At 41.1% G+C, this 19,490-nt stretch overlaps 1 protein-coding gene and 1 pseudogene across 2 annotated transcripts in view; both read right to left on the bottom strand.

Moving 5' to 3' along the window:
* Positions 1 to 19,490, bottom strand: part of TGFBR3 (transforming growth factor beta receptor 3) — a 207,236-nt gene that overhangs the window by 62,586 nt on the left and 125,160 nt on the right. For both annotated transcript variants that reach the window (XM_050777229.1, XM_050777302.1), the window contains exon 4: positions 15,848 to 15,985. In XM_050777229.1, coding sequence (XP_050633186.1) covers positions 15,848 to 15,985 — 138 coding nt within the window. The remainder of the gene's footprint in view (positions 1 to 15,847; positions 15,986 to 19,490) is intronic.
* LOC126944292 (uncharacterized) lies at positions 17,571 to 17,726 on the bottom strand (annotated as a pseudogene).

Genomic DNA, 19,490 nt, shown 5'->3' on the forward strand with positions numbered 1-19,490 from the left:
CTCTCCTGAATGCTCCTCTCTACTTGAACCATGCACAACATTTGTATTTGAAATTCAGGTTATGCTACCAGACTTTATTTTAAAGAGCAGAACATTACTCTATCTGCCAATTGCTGGGAGTTTTATTACAAGAACTTACGGCTAGGCAACCACAGCCAAGTTTATTATTTTTTCTGGATCAGGTTCAACAACCTCATCCAAAAGTACATGAAAAAAGTCAAAGAGGCAACCAGCCCTTTGTTTCCACACCTGTCTTTAAGCTTTAACTCTTCAAGTCCTCAGCGGACCCACGGAAGCCTCAAGGCTGATCTCCCAAGCCTGAGTAAAGTGCACAAGTCCCAGCTAATGGGCACGGACACCATTTTCCTGGCACTGAGCTTCTTTGCTTTAGCACTGAGCACATCAGCTGACTCACCGCCTGGCAGGTTGCATCGTAGCCTCTCTCTGGGCCTCCCCTACGTTGGTTTAGTCTTCAGTGGCGAGGAAAGGAGCTTGCTGTGGATAGTGCCACACTGCCCTGTCCCCATCCTCCTACCTCCTTGACCCATACCCCAAAAAGAATGCTCCCAGATGAAGTATTGAGGAAACTTCAGGCCACCCTAGATCAAAAGTGGATATTAAGTCTCATCTTAAGTTTCACCTCAACCTCCTTCAAGTCTATTCAAATGCTACCTTTTCAATGGGCCCATTTAAATTACAACCCCACCGCCCAGCCCCACTCTAGGAATTCTGATTCTCCCAAACCCACTTCACATTTTATTTCTAGAGTACTTGTCACCTTCTAAAATGCCATATAATATGCTTATTGCCCAACTCCTTCCACTAGAAAGTTCCTTCAGAGGCTAGGATCTTAGTGTGCATTGTCCATGGGGATATCCCAAGAGTTGGGTATAAAAAAGATACTTGTTAAGTATTTGTTTGATAAATAAAATGAATCTTGATGTCCAATTAACTGGCAATGCCTGCCTAAGGTTCTGTGCCGAGAAGGATTCTGAGGTCATATTCAGGAGTAGCAGAGAAATGGGAACAAGTGCCATGAACAACCATGTGTCTGCCAGGGTGTTAGCGAAGGCATCATTGCTCTACAGCTGTGTTATCCAATGTAGTGCCCACTGGCCATATGGCACCATCAAGCACCTGAAAAGTTGCTAGTTAAATTGATCTGTATTACAAACGTAAAATGCATACTACTTAGCACAAGAAAAAAAGTGAACTATCTATCTCATTAATTTTTATTGACTGATTACATGTTTATACGTGATATTATTTTGGATCTACTGGGTTAAACAAAGTGTCATTAATATTAATTTTACTTACTTTTTTTTTTTTGAGACGGAGTTTTGCTCTTGTCGCCCAGGCTGGAGTGCAGTGGCGCGATCTCAGCTCACTGCAACCTCTGCCTCCTCGGTTCAAGTGATTCTCCTGTCTCAGCCTCCCAAGTAGCTGGGATTACAGGCACCTGCCACCATGCCCGGCTAATTTTTTGTATTTGTAGTAGAGATGGGGTTTCATCATGTTGGGCAGGTTGGTCTTGAACTCCTGACCTCAGGTGATCTGCCCACCTCAGCCTCCCAAAGTGCTGGGATTACAGGTATGAGGCACCACACCCAGCCTTCTTTTATTTTTTAAATGCACCAATAGAAGACTTAAAATTCCATATATTGTTTGCATTATATTTCTTTTGGACAGTGCTGCTCTAGAGCCTCCTCCAATATGACCCTAAGAAAGGAACACGTTTATGAACTGATCATGTCCATCCATGCATCTGCTTCTTGGTCTGGTCTCAACATAAATCAATGTCAAGAAAACATTTCAAGCCCAATGCTTCCCAAAGTGTGATCCTCAGACAGAAGTACATTAAAATGCAGACTCCAGGGTGGTGGGAGGTGGGAAAGTAGGAAACTACATTATAATCCTCCCTCCACCACTCATGATTCTGATGCATACTTGAGGAACATTGTTCTAGGCCATAGATATGAATATTATTTAAACTCCAATAATCTTTATAAAGCTCTAATGAGATTGTTTGAAGAACAAGCAAGAATCTCTCCTCTGCACTGATGATAAAAAGCCAAGAGGGAGAACAGAAAGCCAAGTCATGGATGGAGTCATCTCCTTGCACATCTCAAAAGGAAGAAATGGGCCTTGTGAAATAAGAGAAACCATAGCTCCCCAATGATAATGAAAAGGCCTATTGAGATCTCAGAGGAAATCTGTTCCAGGAATCTCAAACACACGCGTACACACACACACACACACACACACACACATCCCCTACAACTCAGCTGTGGTCCGTGTGGAACTTGAGTTATCAGCTGGGTGAGTGCCTGCTGTTCAGGTTACAGGCCCTTGGGGCTGCTCTAACTCACACATCCAACCGCACAGTGTCCGTGACTTTGGCATTGGTGGAAGTTCAACACTTACACAATGAAAATCGACTCCTCCCCTCTTCTGTCCTGCCCTACTCCCAACTTTCAGTATTCCTCTTCCCTTTTCCTGACTCCTGCACAAACAAATCTCTTTTTGGAGTTGCCTGCTTAGGAAAATAGAAAGAGCAAAACAAGGAAAACAAACAAAGCAAAGAAAAACATACTGATATTTCAGAAACACCTGCCATGCCAAGAACTTGCTGGCTCAATTCCAGAGGGAAAAGACACATGGTAAAGGAGAATAGCTATTCCTCCAGAATCTCAGTTTAGGTTTAAGTGGGATCTTCAGATTGGCCCTAGAACTAGTCACAGCCCCCACACAGAAAGCCATTACAAAGATTATGCTTTTATGTATTTTGGACACACAAAGTCCAGCAAAAACAAACATACTGGAACAGTATTGAAATATTTACCTTCCAAATGAAGACTGAACCCTGCATTCTAAAAGAGGAAAATCACACGTTCTCCCTACCCAATTCCTGGGAGGACCCTACTTGCCTATTTCCTCTGAAGCCATGTGATGTGAAATGTAATCTGAAACATGTTTTCTATTAACATATATCATGACTCAATGCTTTTTTAAAAAGGTTCATTTCAGAGAAATAATAACTTCCATGCCTGTGAACCTACGTTCATAATTTGCAAAGCTACATATTCATGAGCCATGTGATGACGGTATCTGCCAATCATGCATTCATGAAACACAAATCCATGCAGCCATTTAAAAATTCTTGGGTGATTTTATTTAGTACCCCAAACCAGATTACTTTCTTCCAATAAAATGACTTAAAACATATTTGTCTATTACTTTCTCTCAAAACATTCATGATAATCATCCTGTTCTTAAGTTTTGCTGAAATATAAAAAAAACCTAAAGGATTGAAACCGCCCCATGTTCTTAACACCCTGCATGTTTACACACATCCAAGAGGAAAGCTCTGAGATACTGCCCTCCAAACACAAACATGCACAAACTTGAACATGAGCCAGTACAAAAGCAATACTCTCATCTCCCATGGAAACGTTATCAGAACAACAGTACATGTGAGTGTGTACATATACAAAGAGAAGCAAAAGATGTCATTCCATCTGAAAAACAAACTAAGTCCCTACAAGTTACCAAACTGATGAAGCACAAGCTGCTTTCTAATATAGTTTTCCAAAATAAAGTTCCAGGCTACATAGGAATCCAGTCCAGCTTTACAAAAAATTCTTCAGACTCCTCACTTTACCCTTCTTCATCTGCCAATGTTAGCCTGAGGGAAGAGCTTACCCCCAAATTCAAAGTGCATTTCAATCTAAATGATGTTTTTCAGGGAAAAAATAAAATGTTGGTATCATTACTATTACTTGCCATATTCCTGTATCTAATTTTGCCCTCCAAATGTGCTCCTGGAGAACCCCACAGGAGGGAACACTCTCTCTTTTTTTTTTAAGTTACATGCAATCTGCCAAGTCAAGCTCAAGAGCACAAACTGAATTTTACAAATGCCTGGCTTCAAATACGTTCCTAGAATTCTCTTTACAGAGTTCTTCTTCATCAAGGCTGATAATCTCAATTCCATTTTACAGAGAAGGAAATCAAGGCTCACAGAAGCTAAAGGATCTACCCAAGGCACATAGCTGGCAGACAACAGGGTTGACAATAGAACCAAAGACTTGGTTTCTCACTCTAGAGTTCTTTCTATTCCATCGCTGTGGAAGAATCAGCTACCAAGCTTAGAAATCAATAGTGTAGGGTAGACACGCACTTCCCTCAGCCTCATGTTAATAAAACACTAGGAAATATGATATTAATCACAAAAGCTCATGCTGCACACTTCCTAAGTGCATGTCATACGGATTCTGAATCCTCATATCTGACCGTGGAAAAAACTGGGGCTCTGAGCAATTAGATAAAGTGCCAGATCACACACCTTTAGCAAGAAACGAGTGCAGATTCAAACTGTCTGCTGGACTCCAAAAATGATGCTCTTTCCACTGTGGGAAGGTGGACACTCTACCTGGAAAGGCCATTTCCCGTTGGTGAGGGAACTGAGTGGCTCACAGGTCAGCAAAGACCTGGGTGTCTTAGGGCAAGCTTTCTACTAAGGCTGGGTAGGCAAATACAAAGGAACATTCTCCAGGCTTTGAGGAGAGTGAGAAGGAAAAGCAGTGGGACAAAGCAGGGGCCTCCCACCCTTCGCCGCCACTTGCAGAGATTCTCCTGGTGGGTGGTTTCCCCCTCTGTCCCCGCTTCCCCAGCAATCTCAGAGCCGTGCTGGTCAGAGTGGAGGGGAACAGAATGGAAGGGACAGACAGAAAAAGGAATGACTTAAAGAAACGGAATAATTACTTGGCTAGAAGTAAAGTTAGAGTAAACAACAACAAATTGCTCAAGGATCTTAAAAATTTCTGTGACGGTCAGTTTTATACATCAACATGTCTAGGCCATCTTCCCCAGTTATGCAATCCACTCATCTACACGTTGCTGTGAGAGTATTTTGTAGATGCATTTAAACTCCATAATCAGGTGGCACTAAGGAAGGGAAGGGAGATTATATCAGATAATCTGGGTGGACCTGATTCAATCCATTGAAAGCCATTAAGAGCACACCCAAGGCTTCCCTAAGGAAGAAAAAATTCTACCTGTGGACAGCAGCTTCTGCTCATGCCTGAGCTACCCTTCCTGAAAGGTCTCCCTATGGACTTTGATTGCCCTGCTGTCCCCACAATGGCATAAGCCAATTCTTTGTAATAAATCTCTTCATATATATCCCTGACTGGTTCTGTTTCTCTAGATAAATGCTGACTGACAGCTCCTGGGAATGGCTGGTGCAAGCCCCAGGAGAAACAGAGCAGCATATTCTGGCCCAGGAACCACAGACCTAACAACAGTTTGGGGAAAAAAAGTTCTAAAGGGCATGTCCTTGGAGGGCAAGAATGGAGGTGAGGCCTCTAGCCCAAAACAACTGTGGCTGGAGCCTCCTTTGAGCTTCCTAAAATTAGCTCTGAAGCAAAGGCAAAGCCCTCTTAAGCAGGCCACACCCATTTTCCAGTCTACATTGAAAAGTCTCTGAAGACGATCAAGGTGATCTCCTAGGTCAAAGCCAAGAAGGTTGAACTGAACATATTTAGCATCAATTAACAAATGGTCCCCAAAGGGTTAAGGATAGATGCAAATACTAAGGCATCCTGGTGCAGCTCATCCGGAAATGCTCCAACTGGGACCACAGAGAGAAAGTGCTCTTGGGAAAGGGGTCAAGAAACAGTTTTAAAATCCTTATCCAAGTGAAATACTGATATGATCTAGATCCCAGTACTGAAATAAGTCATGCACAACACACTTCGCTGAAACAAGAACTTTACTCACCTGATGCGATGCCCTGATTTGGCTCTACAGGTTCAATTCTGAAGCCCTGTTCTTGGGACAGTCATGAGTGACTCCAGACTGGAGGCCAGAGTTACAGATAAAATCATAGTCATGCCCTCGAGTCAGCAGTGTGACTGTTCCCAATGAGGTCCCCATTTACCATTCTGGAGAGTATTATTATTATTATTGCTAACATTTACAGAGTACTTACTAAGTACTGTCCATGGGTTAGGGCCCCCACTTACTAGCTATGGGACCAGGTACATGTTAACTTCTTTGTCTCAGTTTCCTCATCTTAAAACAAAGACAACAAAAGCACCTACTTCACAGGCTTATTATGAAGACTAAGGTCATACATGTAAGTACTCAGAAGAATATCTCACACATGGCACACACTAGAAGTGCTTGTTAAACATACACATATGTGTATATGTATCCTCACATCAGGCCATGAGATTTGTCTGACAGATGCTGAGGTTGACAGGCCACGAGTCATTCCTCACTATGGCAGGACCATAGCTTTCTTATATAAACTGCTAGAAAAGGATATAAAAACCCTTTTAATGGATTGGGGCGTGGCTCCAAACAGCAGCTCTGAACATCACCCTGCCATCTGTATCACCCGGAACCAATAGAATCTCAAGAACAGGCTCTCCATAATAAAGATGGAAAGGCCAGAGATCAGATGGACTGTGAGACTTTTGCTGGAGGTAGCAGATGGATGACTCCCTGACTTCCAAGTATATACTGTGTCATTCACCACCTCAGTGGGACAAGGCAGAGGCAAAGCAATGATGACTCCCTAGCACAGCGGCATTAAGGACCCACAGTTGCAACAAAGACCCCAGGCCATCTAAGGATAGAGTGTTAGGAACCAAAGGCAAAAGCAGATCTTGAGAAACAAATTCTATCCTAGACACAGATATTTTAAAGGCTAAAGGACCCCCTTCCTTCCCTGCAGAAATCAGAAGTAGCTTCTAAGCTAGAGTTAGATAATGCGGACTTGAGGTGCAAGAACCAATTTGCCTCAAATAAGCCCAACAACCTGTGCCCAGGAAGGAGTTGGACCATCCTGGAGCTGCTTTCTGAGATGGGGAGTGTGGGCCACCTGTGGAGAACCCTTACCAAGAGCATCATTGTCTATAATTTATGAGGAACAAGGCATAGCCACAGCCTCCAAGTCAGCCTCCCAGAGTCTCCTGGTAGACAGCTGGGGTTTTTTTCCCCTTCCTATTACATGGAAATAGAATATTCTGCAACCTCCTTTAACAAAACAGTCACTTTTTCTACCAAACAGCTCTCTGGAGGCTGGCCACCACGTCAACAAAGGGCACCAGAGATGTGACATTTGATACAATGCCCAACACTTGGGAAGGGCAGATGCATCTGATTACCAGATTAGCCTTAGGCAATAAAGCCTTAAAAGACGTCATGGGACTCCACATGAAGAAACACCAACCTTGCCTCCTCAGTGAAAGTGAGTTTATTTGACCTCAATTTGTTGAATGAAAGCAAAGCCTTCACAGGGCTGCGACCCATGCCTGCACACAGACATGACACAAGTCCAGCCAGAGCCAGGAAAAGTCTACACTTGCATGAACCCTCCTGGACAGGATGTCTTCCTCAGGAAAAATACACCCAGGCAAATCTCCCAGGGGCCACGGGCCATTCACTCACTCACAACATTCACCAGCCTTAACCCAGCAAGTTAGAATAAATCCCAGGGAGTCTTTCAAAAACCCCTTCTGGACCAGGTTTACCAGTTGAAACTGGGCTCTTTCCAATGTTCTAATTGCCATAGTGACATTTAGGAAGAGCTCAATGGCCACAATAGGGCCAAAAACTCATTCCTAGGAAACAGGAATGAGTCGTTTGAACTAGGGTAGTTGACTGACCCTAGCTCATGAGAGGATCAAGACCCATATAATTAAGGCTCTTAAGGACAAGCCACAAAACCAACAGATGAGCAGACTCCGGAATAAAAATGCATGGTACACAACCACTTGGAATATCCCACAGGACACAATGAGTCATTCTACAAGAGACATTTAAAAAAAGAAGAACCACCACCAATCTTGAAACATTTAGTTATTTAATCTGCCTTCAAGAGAGAATTTATCTGGGGAAAGACCTCACTGCAAAACACAAACTGGTATATCCAGGTCCCTGGAATACAGGGGTAATGCTTCTGGCTGAGCCAAGAGCTGTGTTTGTGTCTGCAGCCCTGACCCCTTTGCCACATGCTGTTCTCCAGAGCCAGCCTCATGCAGGAAGCTGCCTTGATTGCATTTGGAAGAAGAGAATTCTCATTTTCTCCAATTTCTACTATTCTCATCTTCTCCCATTTTCACTATTATTTAGTGTAATAGTACTTAGCACACTAAACTGCAATTCCTAATTTTTCAACCAGCTCTCACACATAATGGGAAGCTAAGGACAGGCAATTTACCCCAGTTTTCCCTAGATCCTCCACAGCTAGCACAGTTCACAGTTAGGCACTAAAAACTGGGTGTTGGATGAATGAACAAGTAGATACATAAACCATCATACCAGGTATGCTAATTCTGTGTTTTTTTCTGAACGTGGGGGTGGGGGAACTGCCAAATAAGGGAAAGAAGGAAATTAGCAAAGAAAAAAATTATTTCCAGGTTTTTTTTAATGCAACACAATAGAATACAGAATTTTTTTTTAAAGAAGTTCCCTTCTCCACAAGCAATCTTGAATGTCTGAGTTATTCTTAGGGCGTTTTTGGACAGACACTACAACCCTCAGTTACACATCACTTGGCTTCATGAAAAGGTAACAGCTGGACATGCGCGGTGGTATGGGCTGTGCATGTCCCTTCCTAGTGCCGCACTGAGCACACATCTGGGGCTATTTAGCAACTGATTGGAAATTTAGCCTTTTGATTTCCAGTTAAATACTAGGCACAGGAAAACAAATAGCACTTGTTTTTCACTGAGTCTTGTCAGTCATCCAAACTCCAGTGCAGACCAGAGAACTGCCTGTGGTTTGGTGGCAGAGGTCCAAAATATTTGGACCTTTTTTTTTTTTTTTTTTTTTTTTTTTAATGCCTCTAGTTTAAGTAAAAGGAATAAACTAGATGTTGGCAGCTCCAGCTTCTTCACCCATCCCTCCCTGCTTCTTGAAAATACAAAACTGGTTTTAAATGTATTAATTTACATTTTTCATTAGGATTAAGTTTTTATTTGTTTTTAATCCAAAGTTAATAGCATAGAGTTTGGTTTCTGTCATTTATTTCAACTGCCCTGCCTTGATATTTACTTGGATTTGCTGAGGGGGCAATGCTCAATTTGCCAGTTTCTGTTCCAAATTAAATTGGGATATAATATCTAGCAGTCATGCTATCAAAGAATCACGGAGTTTAAAAGCTGGGAGGAACTTTAGACATGAGCTAGTACAATCCCCTCATTTTAGAAATGAGGAAACCAAGGCCAGAGTAGTTAAGTAGTAGTTACATTCTCAGTGATGTATAACTAGTTAGTGGCAGAGCCAAGACTAGTACTCAGGCGTCCTAACATCCAGGCCAGGGTGTTAACTGGAAACAAAAACCTGAATTACCTCCGAGTAGAGCTGCCCGATAAAGTACAGGACACCCAGTTAAAGTTGAATTTCAGGTAAACAATGAATACTTTTTTAGCATATGTTATGTCCCAAATACTGCATGGGCACACTGACAAAATTATTTGTTGTTTATCTGAAATTCAACTTTAACTGGGCATCCTCTATTTTTATATGCCAGCTCCGGCAATGGTACCTCAAAGACCAAAATCCCCTTCCATGCCCCATCCTCCACTCAAACATACACACATTCACATACATTTGCTCTCTGATTTTAACGATAAATGGCTAGAGAAAAAATAGATCACAGCATAGTAATATCGAGAGTGAATGAGGTTGGAAGAAGCTGCTTATTTCTTGAAACTTCTAATCTTAGATACCCTTTTTTCCTTATGAGCATGCAAAGTGAATAAGCCTGACATAAGTAGGCTGGCCACGGCCTCTGGACTAAGAATTTTAGGTTATTAGAAGCCAGGCACTAGGGTCTCATCTTGAAAATGTCTGCTTGTCCTAGGGCTCCAAGTCTACAGACCTTGCAGGAGAGAATGCTCCAATTTGGAATACAAATAAAGCAAGATTAAAAAAAAATTAGAGGCTGGGCATAGTGGTTCACACCTGTAATCCCAGTACTTTGGGAGGCCAAGGCAGGTGGATGACTTCAGCCCAAGAGTTTGAGACCAGCCTGGGCAAAAAGTGAAACCCCACCTCTACGAAAAAAAAAAAAGTCAAAAATTAGCTGGGTGTGGCAGTGCATGCCTGTAGTCCCAGTTACTCAGCAGGCTGAGGTGGGAGGATAGTTTGAGCCCAGGCAGCAGAGGTTGCAGTGAGCTGAGATCATGCCACTGAACTCTAGCTCGGGCTACAGAGCCAGAAAAAAAAATCCTGTCTCAAGGGGAAAAAAAAAAAAAAAAAAAAAAAAAAAAAAAAAAAAAAAAATCAGGTACATGGCATAAAGTAAAAAGATACACTTTAAAATCTAGTTCATGCCCAGCACTGTGGGTCATGCCTATAATCCCAGCATCTTGGGAGGCCAAAGTGAGTGCATCACTTGAGACCAGGAGTTTGAGATTCACCTGGACAACACGGCAAAATTCTATCCCTACAAAAAGTACCCCCAAGAAATCAGCTGGTCATGCTGGCATGCACCTGTAGTCCCAGTTACTCAGGAGGCTGAGGCAGGAGGATCCCTTGAGCCCGGAAGGTTGAGGCTACAGTGAGGCATGTTTGCACCACTGCACTCCAGCCTGAGTGATGGAGTGAGACCCTGTCCTCAAAAAAAAAAAAAAAAAAAAGAAAAAAAAAAGTGCCGCAGCAAGGTTTTCTTGCTAGTTTTATGAAATATAGTTCACATCCCATAACATTCAGCCTTTTAAACAATTCAGTGTTTCTGTGTATATTCACAAGGTGTGGTATATTCACCACTATGTAATTCCAGAACATTTTTATCACCTCCCAAAAGAAATCTCATATCATTAGCAGTCATTCCCCATTTTCCCCTCTCATCAGCCCCTGGCAATCACTAATCTACTTTCTGTTTCTATAGATTTGCCCATTCTGGACATTTTATATAAATTGGAATCATACAATTTGTGACCATTAGTGTCTGGCTTCTTTCACTTAGTATAATGTTTTCAAGACCCATGTATGTTGTGGTATGTATCAGAACTTCAATCCTTTTTATGGCTAAATAATATTCCATTGTATGGATATAGCACTTTTTTCATCCATTCATCTGTTGATGGACATTTGGGTTGTTTCCACTTTTTGGCGACTGTGAATAATGATGCTTTGGACATCTGTGGACAAGTTCTTGTGGACATGTGTTTTGTTCAATTATTTTCCACAGAACCATTTTACATTCCCACCAGCAATGTATGCATGTTCCAATTTCCCTACAGCTTTCACAACCCTTGTTATCACCTTTTTTATTATAGCCACCCTAGTGTGAAGTGGCATCTCACTGGTTTTCATTAGCATGTCCCTAATGACTCATGATACTGAGCATCTTTTCATGTGTTTTGTGGCCATTTGTGTCTTTTCTCTAGAAACTGTGTATTTAAACTGTAGTATGTCCTTAAAGACAATTTCAGATTGTGGCTCTCCTCAATCTTTTTTAGCAAACTCAGGTTGAAGGTTCAGGCATTATCACCCAGTTAAGTTAGCTTACTTTTTTTTCAGTGTAGAAATCAATGTATAAATAAAAATGGGCTTATGTGATCCTTCTAAGAGATTATTTGTAGTTTCAACATGGCACACTGAGAGAGTAAGATGATTTTTATTTCTGATTGTTCTCTGGGCCACCCATACACCCTGCAAAAGGAAAACTACAAGATTATGACAACTTCATCACGTGTGTGCATGTGTGTGACTCACACTCAAAGATTCGCAACTTGAAACTCAGCCCGAAAGCGTCACTCTTCATCCCACTCATATTTCCTAGGTAACCAGAATAGCCAGATAAAGGAGCTGCACCTGCAGAGAAAACTAAATCCCACTTTCCCCCTGCCTGACATGCTCCCTTCTTGCCTGTGCTGTGAGGGGGTGAGAAGGACTGAAATGATTTGACAGAAAAAGACAGATGCCTTTATTACCAGTATTAAAGTATGTTTTTAGTCACCCTCATGGGTGGCTGCGATTTCTGGGTAACATAAGGCCCTCCTAACTAATTATGAAAGTTTTCCTTTTTTAATTTGGGCAGTCATAACAACACAGACATGTCCATTTAAATAAAAAGGTCACCCTGATAAATGAGTAGATGCTGTTACTTGAAACTTTTCTCATCACCATATTAAAAAAAAAAACAGTTAAAAGTATTGTAACTCTACATACACAGTAGACAGCTCTGAGACAGAAATGCAAACCCTCCAGCAGCATATCAGGAAGCAGGCAAGGATACACGTGTCTTGGACTGAGAGTCAAGAGACCCATTTGCTTTCCACAGCTCCTCTAAGCTCCCTGCATAACCTGGGAGAAGACAGTGATGAAAATGGTGAAGCCTCCATTTCCAGAGATCCCATGGGCCCTCTGAAGTGTCTGATGAACACTTTATGGAACATAATTTAGTTATCTTATCCCCAAACTTTAACTCTTAACTATATAAATGGATAAAGAGAACACACTACTGGATTTCTATTGATCACCAGACCCTCTTTGGCAAAGGCTGTCAAGGAGATAAGCAGACACTAAAATTCATTTCAGGCCACAGAGAGGAAGGGAAAAGCCTGCCCACGGAGAGTGGCCCAGCTTGTGCAAGGACTTGCATCACTCGTTGTCTGCCGATGTGAGAATGTGAATGAACAACAGATGTTCCATCGTCTCTTCCAGGCCATGAAGAAATGTACAGACGGGAAAAAAAAACCATTTTCCCTAAAGGAAGCCTGCTGGACAACAAAGCAGAGTTCAGGTGTCCTGGAATTTAAATCCTTGACTTCGCCTGATGCTGCCTCCCATGTGTTGGTAATTTTAGGCTCATTATTTGATCTGCAATTTCCTAACATGGGATTGATCCAAATGGGGTTTATGTTCAATTGTTTACTAAAGCTGCCGCCTTCTTTCATTGTTAGTGTCCACGCTGATGGCCAAGAAGCAGTTTTTACAGATTTTAAGCAAAATTAAAGCAAATTAATAACTAAGAGTAAGACTCTTTCCCTCAAAACCCATGGACTGGCAGACTGAAGAAAGAATCCAGGCAGTGATAAGTACGACTATGACATACATGGCCCACACTTTCATCTGGACCTATAGCCCAGAGAAATAGAACCCCTTTCAATCTGGGGCCAGCCAAGCTAGATATTTCATAATTACAGATGCAAATTCAACACCCATCCCACATGCTCTTAACTGTGGCTAGAAATAAATAAGAGCAGCGACAGCAGGTAATGTCTACAAACATTGTATATATGATCTCGCTTACTCAAGATAACAGCCCTATGATGGAGGGCCTGAGAAAAATCCAGCTTAGAGAAATTAATTTGCCCAAGGTTGCTGCTTGGATCCAAACCAGGACACGCACTGCCTTTGCTCATAATGTCTCCATAACCTGCCCACCATGGTAGCTACTAGCCTCACGTAGCTACTGAGCACCTGAAATGTGGCTAAGTAGGACTGAAGAACTGTAATTTAAGTAGCCACGCACAGCTATTTCCTACAGTATTGAACAGGAAAGCTCTACAGTATGAGGGCTAAATGTGCATATGACTTTATGATCAGAGCCATTAGTATTACTATCACAAGTAACTTTAATTAGAGGAGACTGGCAGTGATTATGAGTACGAAGGCAGACAGTTTAGCATAACAGCTTGTAGAATAGGTCCTATCTAGGTTTGAGTACCAACTCTGCAAGTAACTAGCCATGTGGTTTGGGCCACTACTTACCCCCTCTAAATCTTAGTTCTTCATCTATAAGAAGAGATCTACACTATCGTACTGTAGAAGGTTATTGTCAGAATTAGATAAAGTATTAGAGAATTTAGTGACCTGAAATATCCTAAGTGCTGAATAAACGTGCCAGTAATAACAACTAAATAATTACTGGTTTTTGGCCTTTTTAATATAGAAGTAATAAGAGTTGCAATTCCCAGAAAAGGCTACAATAAAGTTATTGTAATACCCACCTTGTAAATGTACCTTTTGAGCTTAAATGTTTTATTCTGAAATTAATTTAAATTTACAGCAAAGTTGCTAACACAAAGGACTAACTAGATTCATCTGTTTTTAAAATCTTGCCACATTTGCTTTATTCTTCTCTCTATACAACATGTTTTTTTCCTGAATGATCTGACCTTTTAGCTCTTAACCTTAAAGAGTATTGAGTATGTTTCCTAAGGATATTCTCTTACAGAAAAACAACAATTATCAAATTCGAGGAATATAACATTGATACAATATTTTAATCTATAGGCTCAATTATAATTTCACCCACTGTCCCCCTAATGTCTTTTATAGCAGCTGCCCCACTCCCTACCCAACAGGATCCAGCTCAGGATCACATGTGTCTTGTCTTTTTGTCTCCTTTAATCTGGAATGGCTCCCCAGCCTTTCTCTGTCTTTCATGACTGACACTTTTGAAGATTACAGGCCAGTTATCTTAAAGAATGTCATTTAATTTGGTTTAGTCAGCATTTCTTCATGATTAGATTCAGGTTATATGCATTTCTGGCAAAAACACTACAAAAGCGATGCTGTGTTCTCTCTCATTTATAGGCACACAACATCCATCTGCCCCACATTGCTGATATGAATTTTAATCACTTGGTTAAGGTATCATGGGATATCCCCAATGTATATAGTCACTATTTTTTATGTGTAATTAATAAGCAATTTGTACAAAAGATATTTTAAGAATATCTAAATATACTATTTCCTGAACTCCCTCCATCTCTGCTAGATTTAGCATCTGTTAATAATTCTTACCTGGTCAACTTTTATTATGATGGTTGCAAAATGATCATTTTCTAACTCCTTTGCTCCTTCTATATTTACTAGCTGGCATTTTACTACAAAGATGAGCTTTTTCTTTTCTCCCTTTTACTCATTAATGTACTTATTATAATAATTGTATTGACTATGGATTCTTACATTATCCAACAAGAACCTTTGAGTTTTTAGAAGTACTCTTCAAATACAGGGGAAAGAAACTACAGAGCTGGATTGGGAGTCATTAACTGGGCAAAGTTTATTCATGAGGCAAGAGGAAAACTATTAACTGGGGACTCCACTTGTTTTGGATGCTTGTGGGCAAGAGAGGTTTAAGGCCTCAGGCGCTGCAGTTAGGACATTAGCCTGCAGCTCTCGCAATAGACAAATGTGAGTTACCACTACCAAGTTGCAGTATTGCTCATCATCAGACATGATATCATACCAAAAAAATTCCATCCAAACAACCCATCTATTTCTCCACAACTAGCAAACTTGAATGTTCTGGCAAACTCAAAGGGACATGATTTACAAATAGTAGGTAATATTTGGATCTTTCCACAAGAGCTGGGTTCCAGCTTGTTTTTTTAATAAAATACAAATGACTTCATTTTGGAGCTCACTGTGTCACTTTCTCAACAAACAGATCCTCAGATCAGGAATCAGGCCTGTGTTATATACAAATAGTATGGGTTCATGCATATTTATTTTGTGGTCAGGGACCACACACCCGGTAGCCAGTTACAATATTTACAGTGCTCCTGATGCCACAAGTGGGGTTTCAGAGCTGAAACCAAACCTCAGGCCACACAGAGTATGACGACAGATCCTGCTCTAATGTGCGCACTAGACCCCGGCTCTGCCCACAGAAGATGGGCAGGTGTGTCTGCTTTCTGTGAATGCTTATCTATGTCATCCAAATATCATTAAGCGCATCCTCCAAATTTAACACTCTTTGGACTCTGGCATTATTTCAATGAAAGTAAGCCGTTATTAAAAGTTTGGCAAAGTTTAAGGACTATTATACCCTTGTGCTAAAGATCAGTTTGGGGGAGGTTTAAGCACTTACCAAAAACAGTCTGGAGACCCCAGTGGCAAGTCTCTCTGTCTTCAGATGCCACACCAGGGGGTGTGGGGAGTTGAGCAGGAACACGACAGGCTTGTGGTGGATGTGGACTGAGGAGATGGGATTCAGGTGAAGTGTGACCTAGGAAGCAACAGAAAGAGGGTAGAAATCTTAGCCCTGGCTTTACATGAAAATCACTCAGAGCAGCCTCTGGAATACTTTTTTGCAACTCACTATCAACAGAAACAACCTATAATCCAGCTCAGATCCTATGACTAAGATACATTAAGTTGAACCAGATGACATTGCCAATATTTGACCATTTTTTACTACAAAATGGCTACTTCACATGGGTCAACCACACTAATCTCAACAAAAGCATGAATTAGCTCCCCGTCAAAGAACAAATAAACAGAACACATTTTTTTCTGCCGAAAAGTCAGCAAAGGTGGAATAAAAGTTACCTTCCCTTAGGCCTGCTTTAAGCTGTAGGTCAAATGACTAAGGTGAAAACTGGAAAACAAAATCCCCTGGGGGTGGGGTCATCCCTCTGGATCTCCAGAGAAACGACTTTCTTCTCCTCCAGGTAAGCTCCAACCTCCATAAAGTGAAATGGGTTCTGCCAAAGAAAAGTGTCAAAAGCTGAGAGAAAGGGGCTGCCAAGGGAGGCTGCCAGGGCTTTCGCTGTCTCAGCTTTTAGCTCGAAGGGCTTTTCCAAAGAAATGAAGCACAAAGGACACACAGAATAAAGAATGATTGTATACAACCCCTGTCAAAAAAAAAAAAAAAAAAAAAAACAGGGAAGAAAATCATGGAATGGATACAAAAACTCTAGCCAATTTTGACAGCAGATCAAGGACTACTGCAGGTCACCACCGTTGTCACGAACATCACCAAAAAGCACCTGTGAATGGAGCTGCAAGCCATGGACTCAACCAAGTCCTCTCGGCACACATGAACCCAGGGCAACATGAACATAGGAGAACAAAAGGATATATAAGGAAATATTGACTAGATACTTTCATACAGTCTGTCCATACTGGCTTTCCATACACAGCGGGGAGGCAAGACCCAAGCATCACATATTTAAACAGAGTGAACTCATCAAAGATAACCATAAAGTAATAAGGGAGGGACAGGCCAAAAAAGGACTTAGGCTAGAAAGACACAGACTGAGTGACGCACTGGGAATAATAGTACATCTCAGCTAGAATTTTCATGAGGATGACATGGTCTAGATCCACAATCTGAGTCTGTACAACCATCAGGTACTAAATGCTGGACTACTTCACATTTTCCCAGTGGCTGTCAGCCAACTGTGATCTCAACATACTTCTACCTTTTTTTGCAGGGACCACTTATGACCAATGTCACTTATCATAGTATACTCTCAGGTCATTGATAAATAAGACACTCAACTTTCATTATCTTTCAAAACCCAGGTTTTTGCACATGGTAGGCACTCAATAAATGTCAAAATAATGTTTTAATTCTCTGCTTTTCGATGCCACAAAAATATTCTATGAATAACTTGCATCATCTTGTTCACTAACTTGAGTATGCATGTCTTAATTTCCAAAATGGACTGTAGGCCAGGAGTTTGAGACCAACCTGGCCAGCCTGGAGAAACCCCATCTCTACTAAAAATACAAAAATAAATTAGCCGGGCATGGTAGCAGGCACCTGATACTCAGGTGGCTGAGACACAAGAATCGCTTGAACCCAGGAAGTGGAGGTTGCAGTGAGCCCAGATCGTGCCAATGCACTCCAGCCTGGGCTACAGAGTGAGACTCTGTTTCAAAAACAAAAACAAAAACAAAAAACTGTGCTTAACATATACACGATAATACACTTGATCTTAGCCAAAAGGCTGGGAAGTAAGCATACACAACAATATTTGATTTATCACAGCAAATTCATATATTTATATGTTACCTAAAGGAGAAAAAAAGGTACAAAGGAATTTAGCTGGATAATTTGCAAAAAAAATTAAAAAAAATTTAAAAAAAAAGCAACAATCTAACTGCCATGAGCTATTTCTGTACACAGCTAGGATCATTTTTATATTTGGCATAAGCATAGTGCTAAATCAAAATACTAGATGAACAGTGACGTCAAGTACAGCTACAGCAAAGTAATGTGCTCCTTGGTTGTAAAGACTCTACCTCACAGCACACTTTGGAGATGCTGTCCGCCTCTCGAAATAAACAGACTGATAGCCACTGAGAAGAAGAAGAGATGCTATAGAAACAGCAGAAGCAAAGATTCAAACTGTACTGAACAAAGAGACACACACACTATGGAGAATGAAGGAGGGATGAAATCATCATTTGTTCCAGAGTACCTGAAAACTGCAAAGCAACACTCTGACTGTCACTAATAGCATGTATCAGTAAAAGGTTTCTCTATTTATTCCAAGACTATTTACTGAGTACCATAATGACACAAAGAATAGTAATGTATATCTGCAGGGGCTGCATCAACTCTTCTTCTTCTGATTTTCTTTGCAGTACTTAGGCATACAATTCTTCTTAGAGCTCATAGATAAGCAGAAGTTTGGGTCAAATATATACTACAAAATACTAATAAGCATGTGTCTCAAATGAACAAGAATTTTTTATAAAAGCTCATGAAATGAGAAGAAAAAGATCTATGAGACAGATATTGGTGCTCAGGTCCAAAATTTTCCAGATGGTCAAAAGTGCTGAGGCCTGGCTCATATAATCAAGGAAAGATTTCTAGGAGCCACAGCCCTCAGCTTTCCTGGAAACAGCTCCCTCTTCAATATGTGGCAGTGTCTGGCCAAGATGAATCTCTGACTCTGGCACACGGGGTCCAGGCAGAGCCCCAAAAGCCATTTGGCAAAGAAGAATTCACACTACAATTGGGAAATTCAAAGAAAAATACCCAATAGTTTCTTTAAAAGATCATTTGGCAGGGACAAAGAGTCCTGCAAGCACCCGCTCACCTAATCTCTCAGCAGCCTGTCTTTTCTAGGCTTCCCCTGCTTGAGTAAATGTTGCTGAAGGGAAGATAAAGGACAACCAAAACAACTAACAAAAGAACGATGGTATAAAAGCTTCCAGAGAGAACACACTGCAGTATCTCAAAGAATTCCTGGCTAAGTTGCCCAATTTCTCCCAGGTTGGAAAAAAAAAAAAAGAAAAGAAAAGAAAATCCTCCTTCGGATCAATTATAGCTCAGGGTAGACTACAGTTACAAATATAAGAACATCCTGAAGCTTTTGTGGTTACATTCTCCAGTGCTCATGGTCTAAAGGCCGAGCGGAGGTAGACTACAGCAAATAAATATCCCGTGAAGAAACGATACAAAGAGTATCCAGCAATCTCCAGCTTGGAAATCCAAACAGTAGTTTAAAGAGTTGACCATCAATCCTAAGTCAAATTTACACATAAAAATACAGGTTAACATCTTTGTCTATGGGTTCATAAGTAATAACGAATCGAACACTGGGACCATGCGAGCTGTGAAGGCTGGTAAGCTAAAGGGGATGCAGCTCAAAGGAAGCAGCAATGACCAGTCTCGAAACCACTGGCTTCTTTGTAAATCTTTGGGAGTCATGGAGCATTTGAGAACTTAATGCATGTATGAACTCTCTCTTTATCAAACCAAACCAAACAAAAAA

This window comes from Macaca thibetana, chromosome 1, assembly GCF_024542745.1.
Source record: "Macaca thibetana thibetana isolate TM-01 chromosome 1, ASM2454274v1, whole genome shotgun sequence".
Taxonomy (NCBI): Eukaryota; Metazoa; Chordata; class Mammalia; order Primates; family Cercopithecidae; genus Macaca; species Macaca thibetana.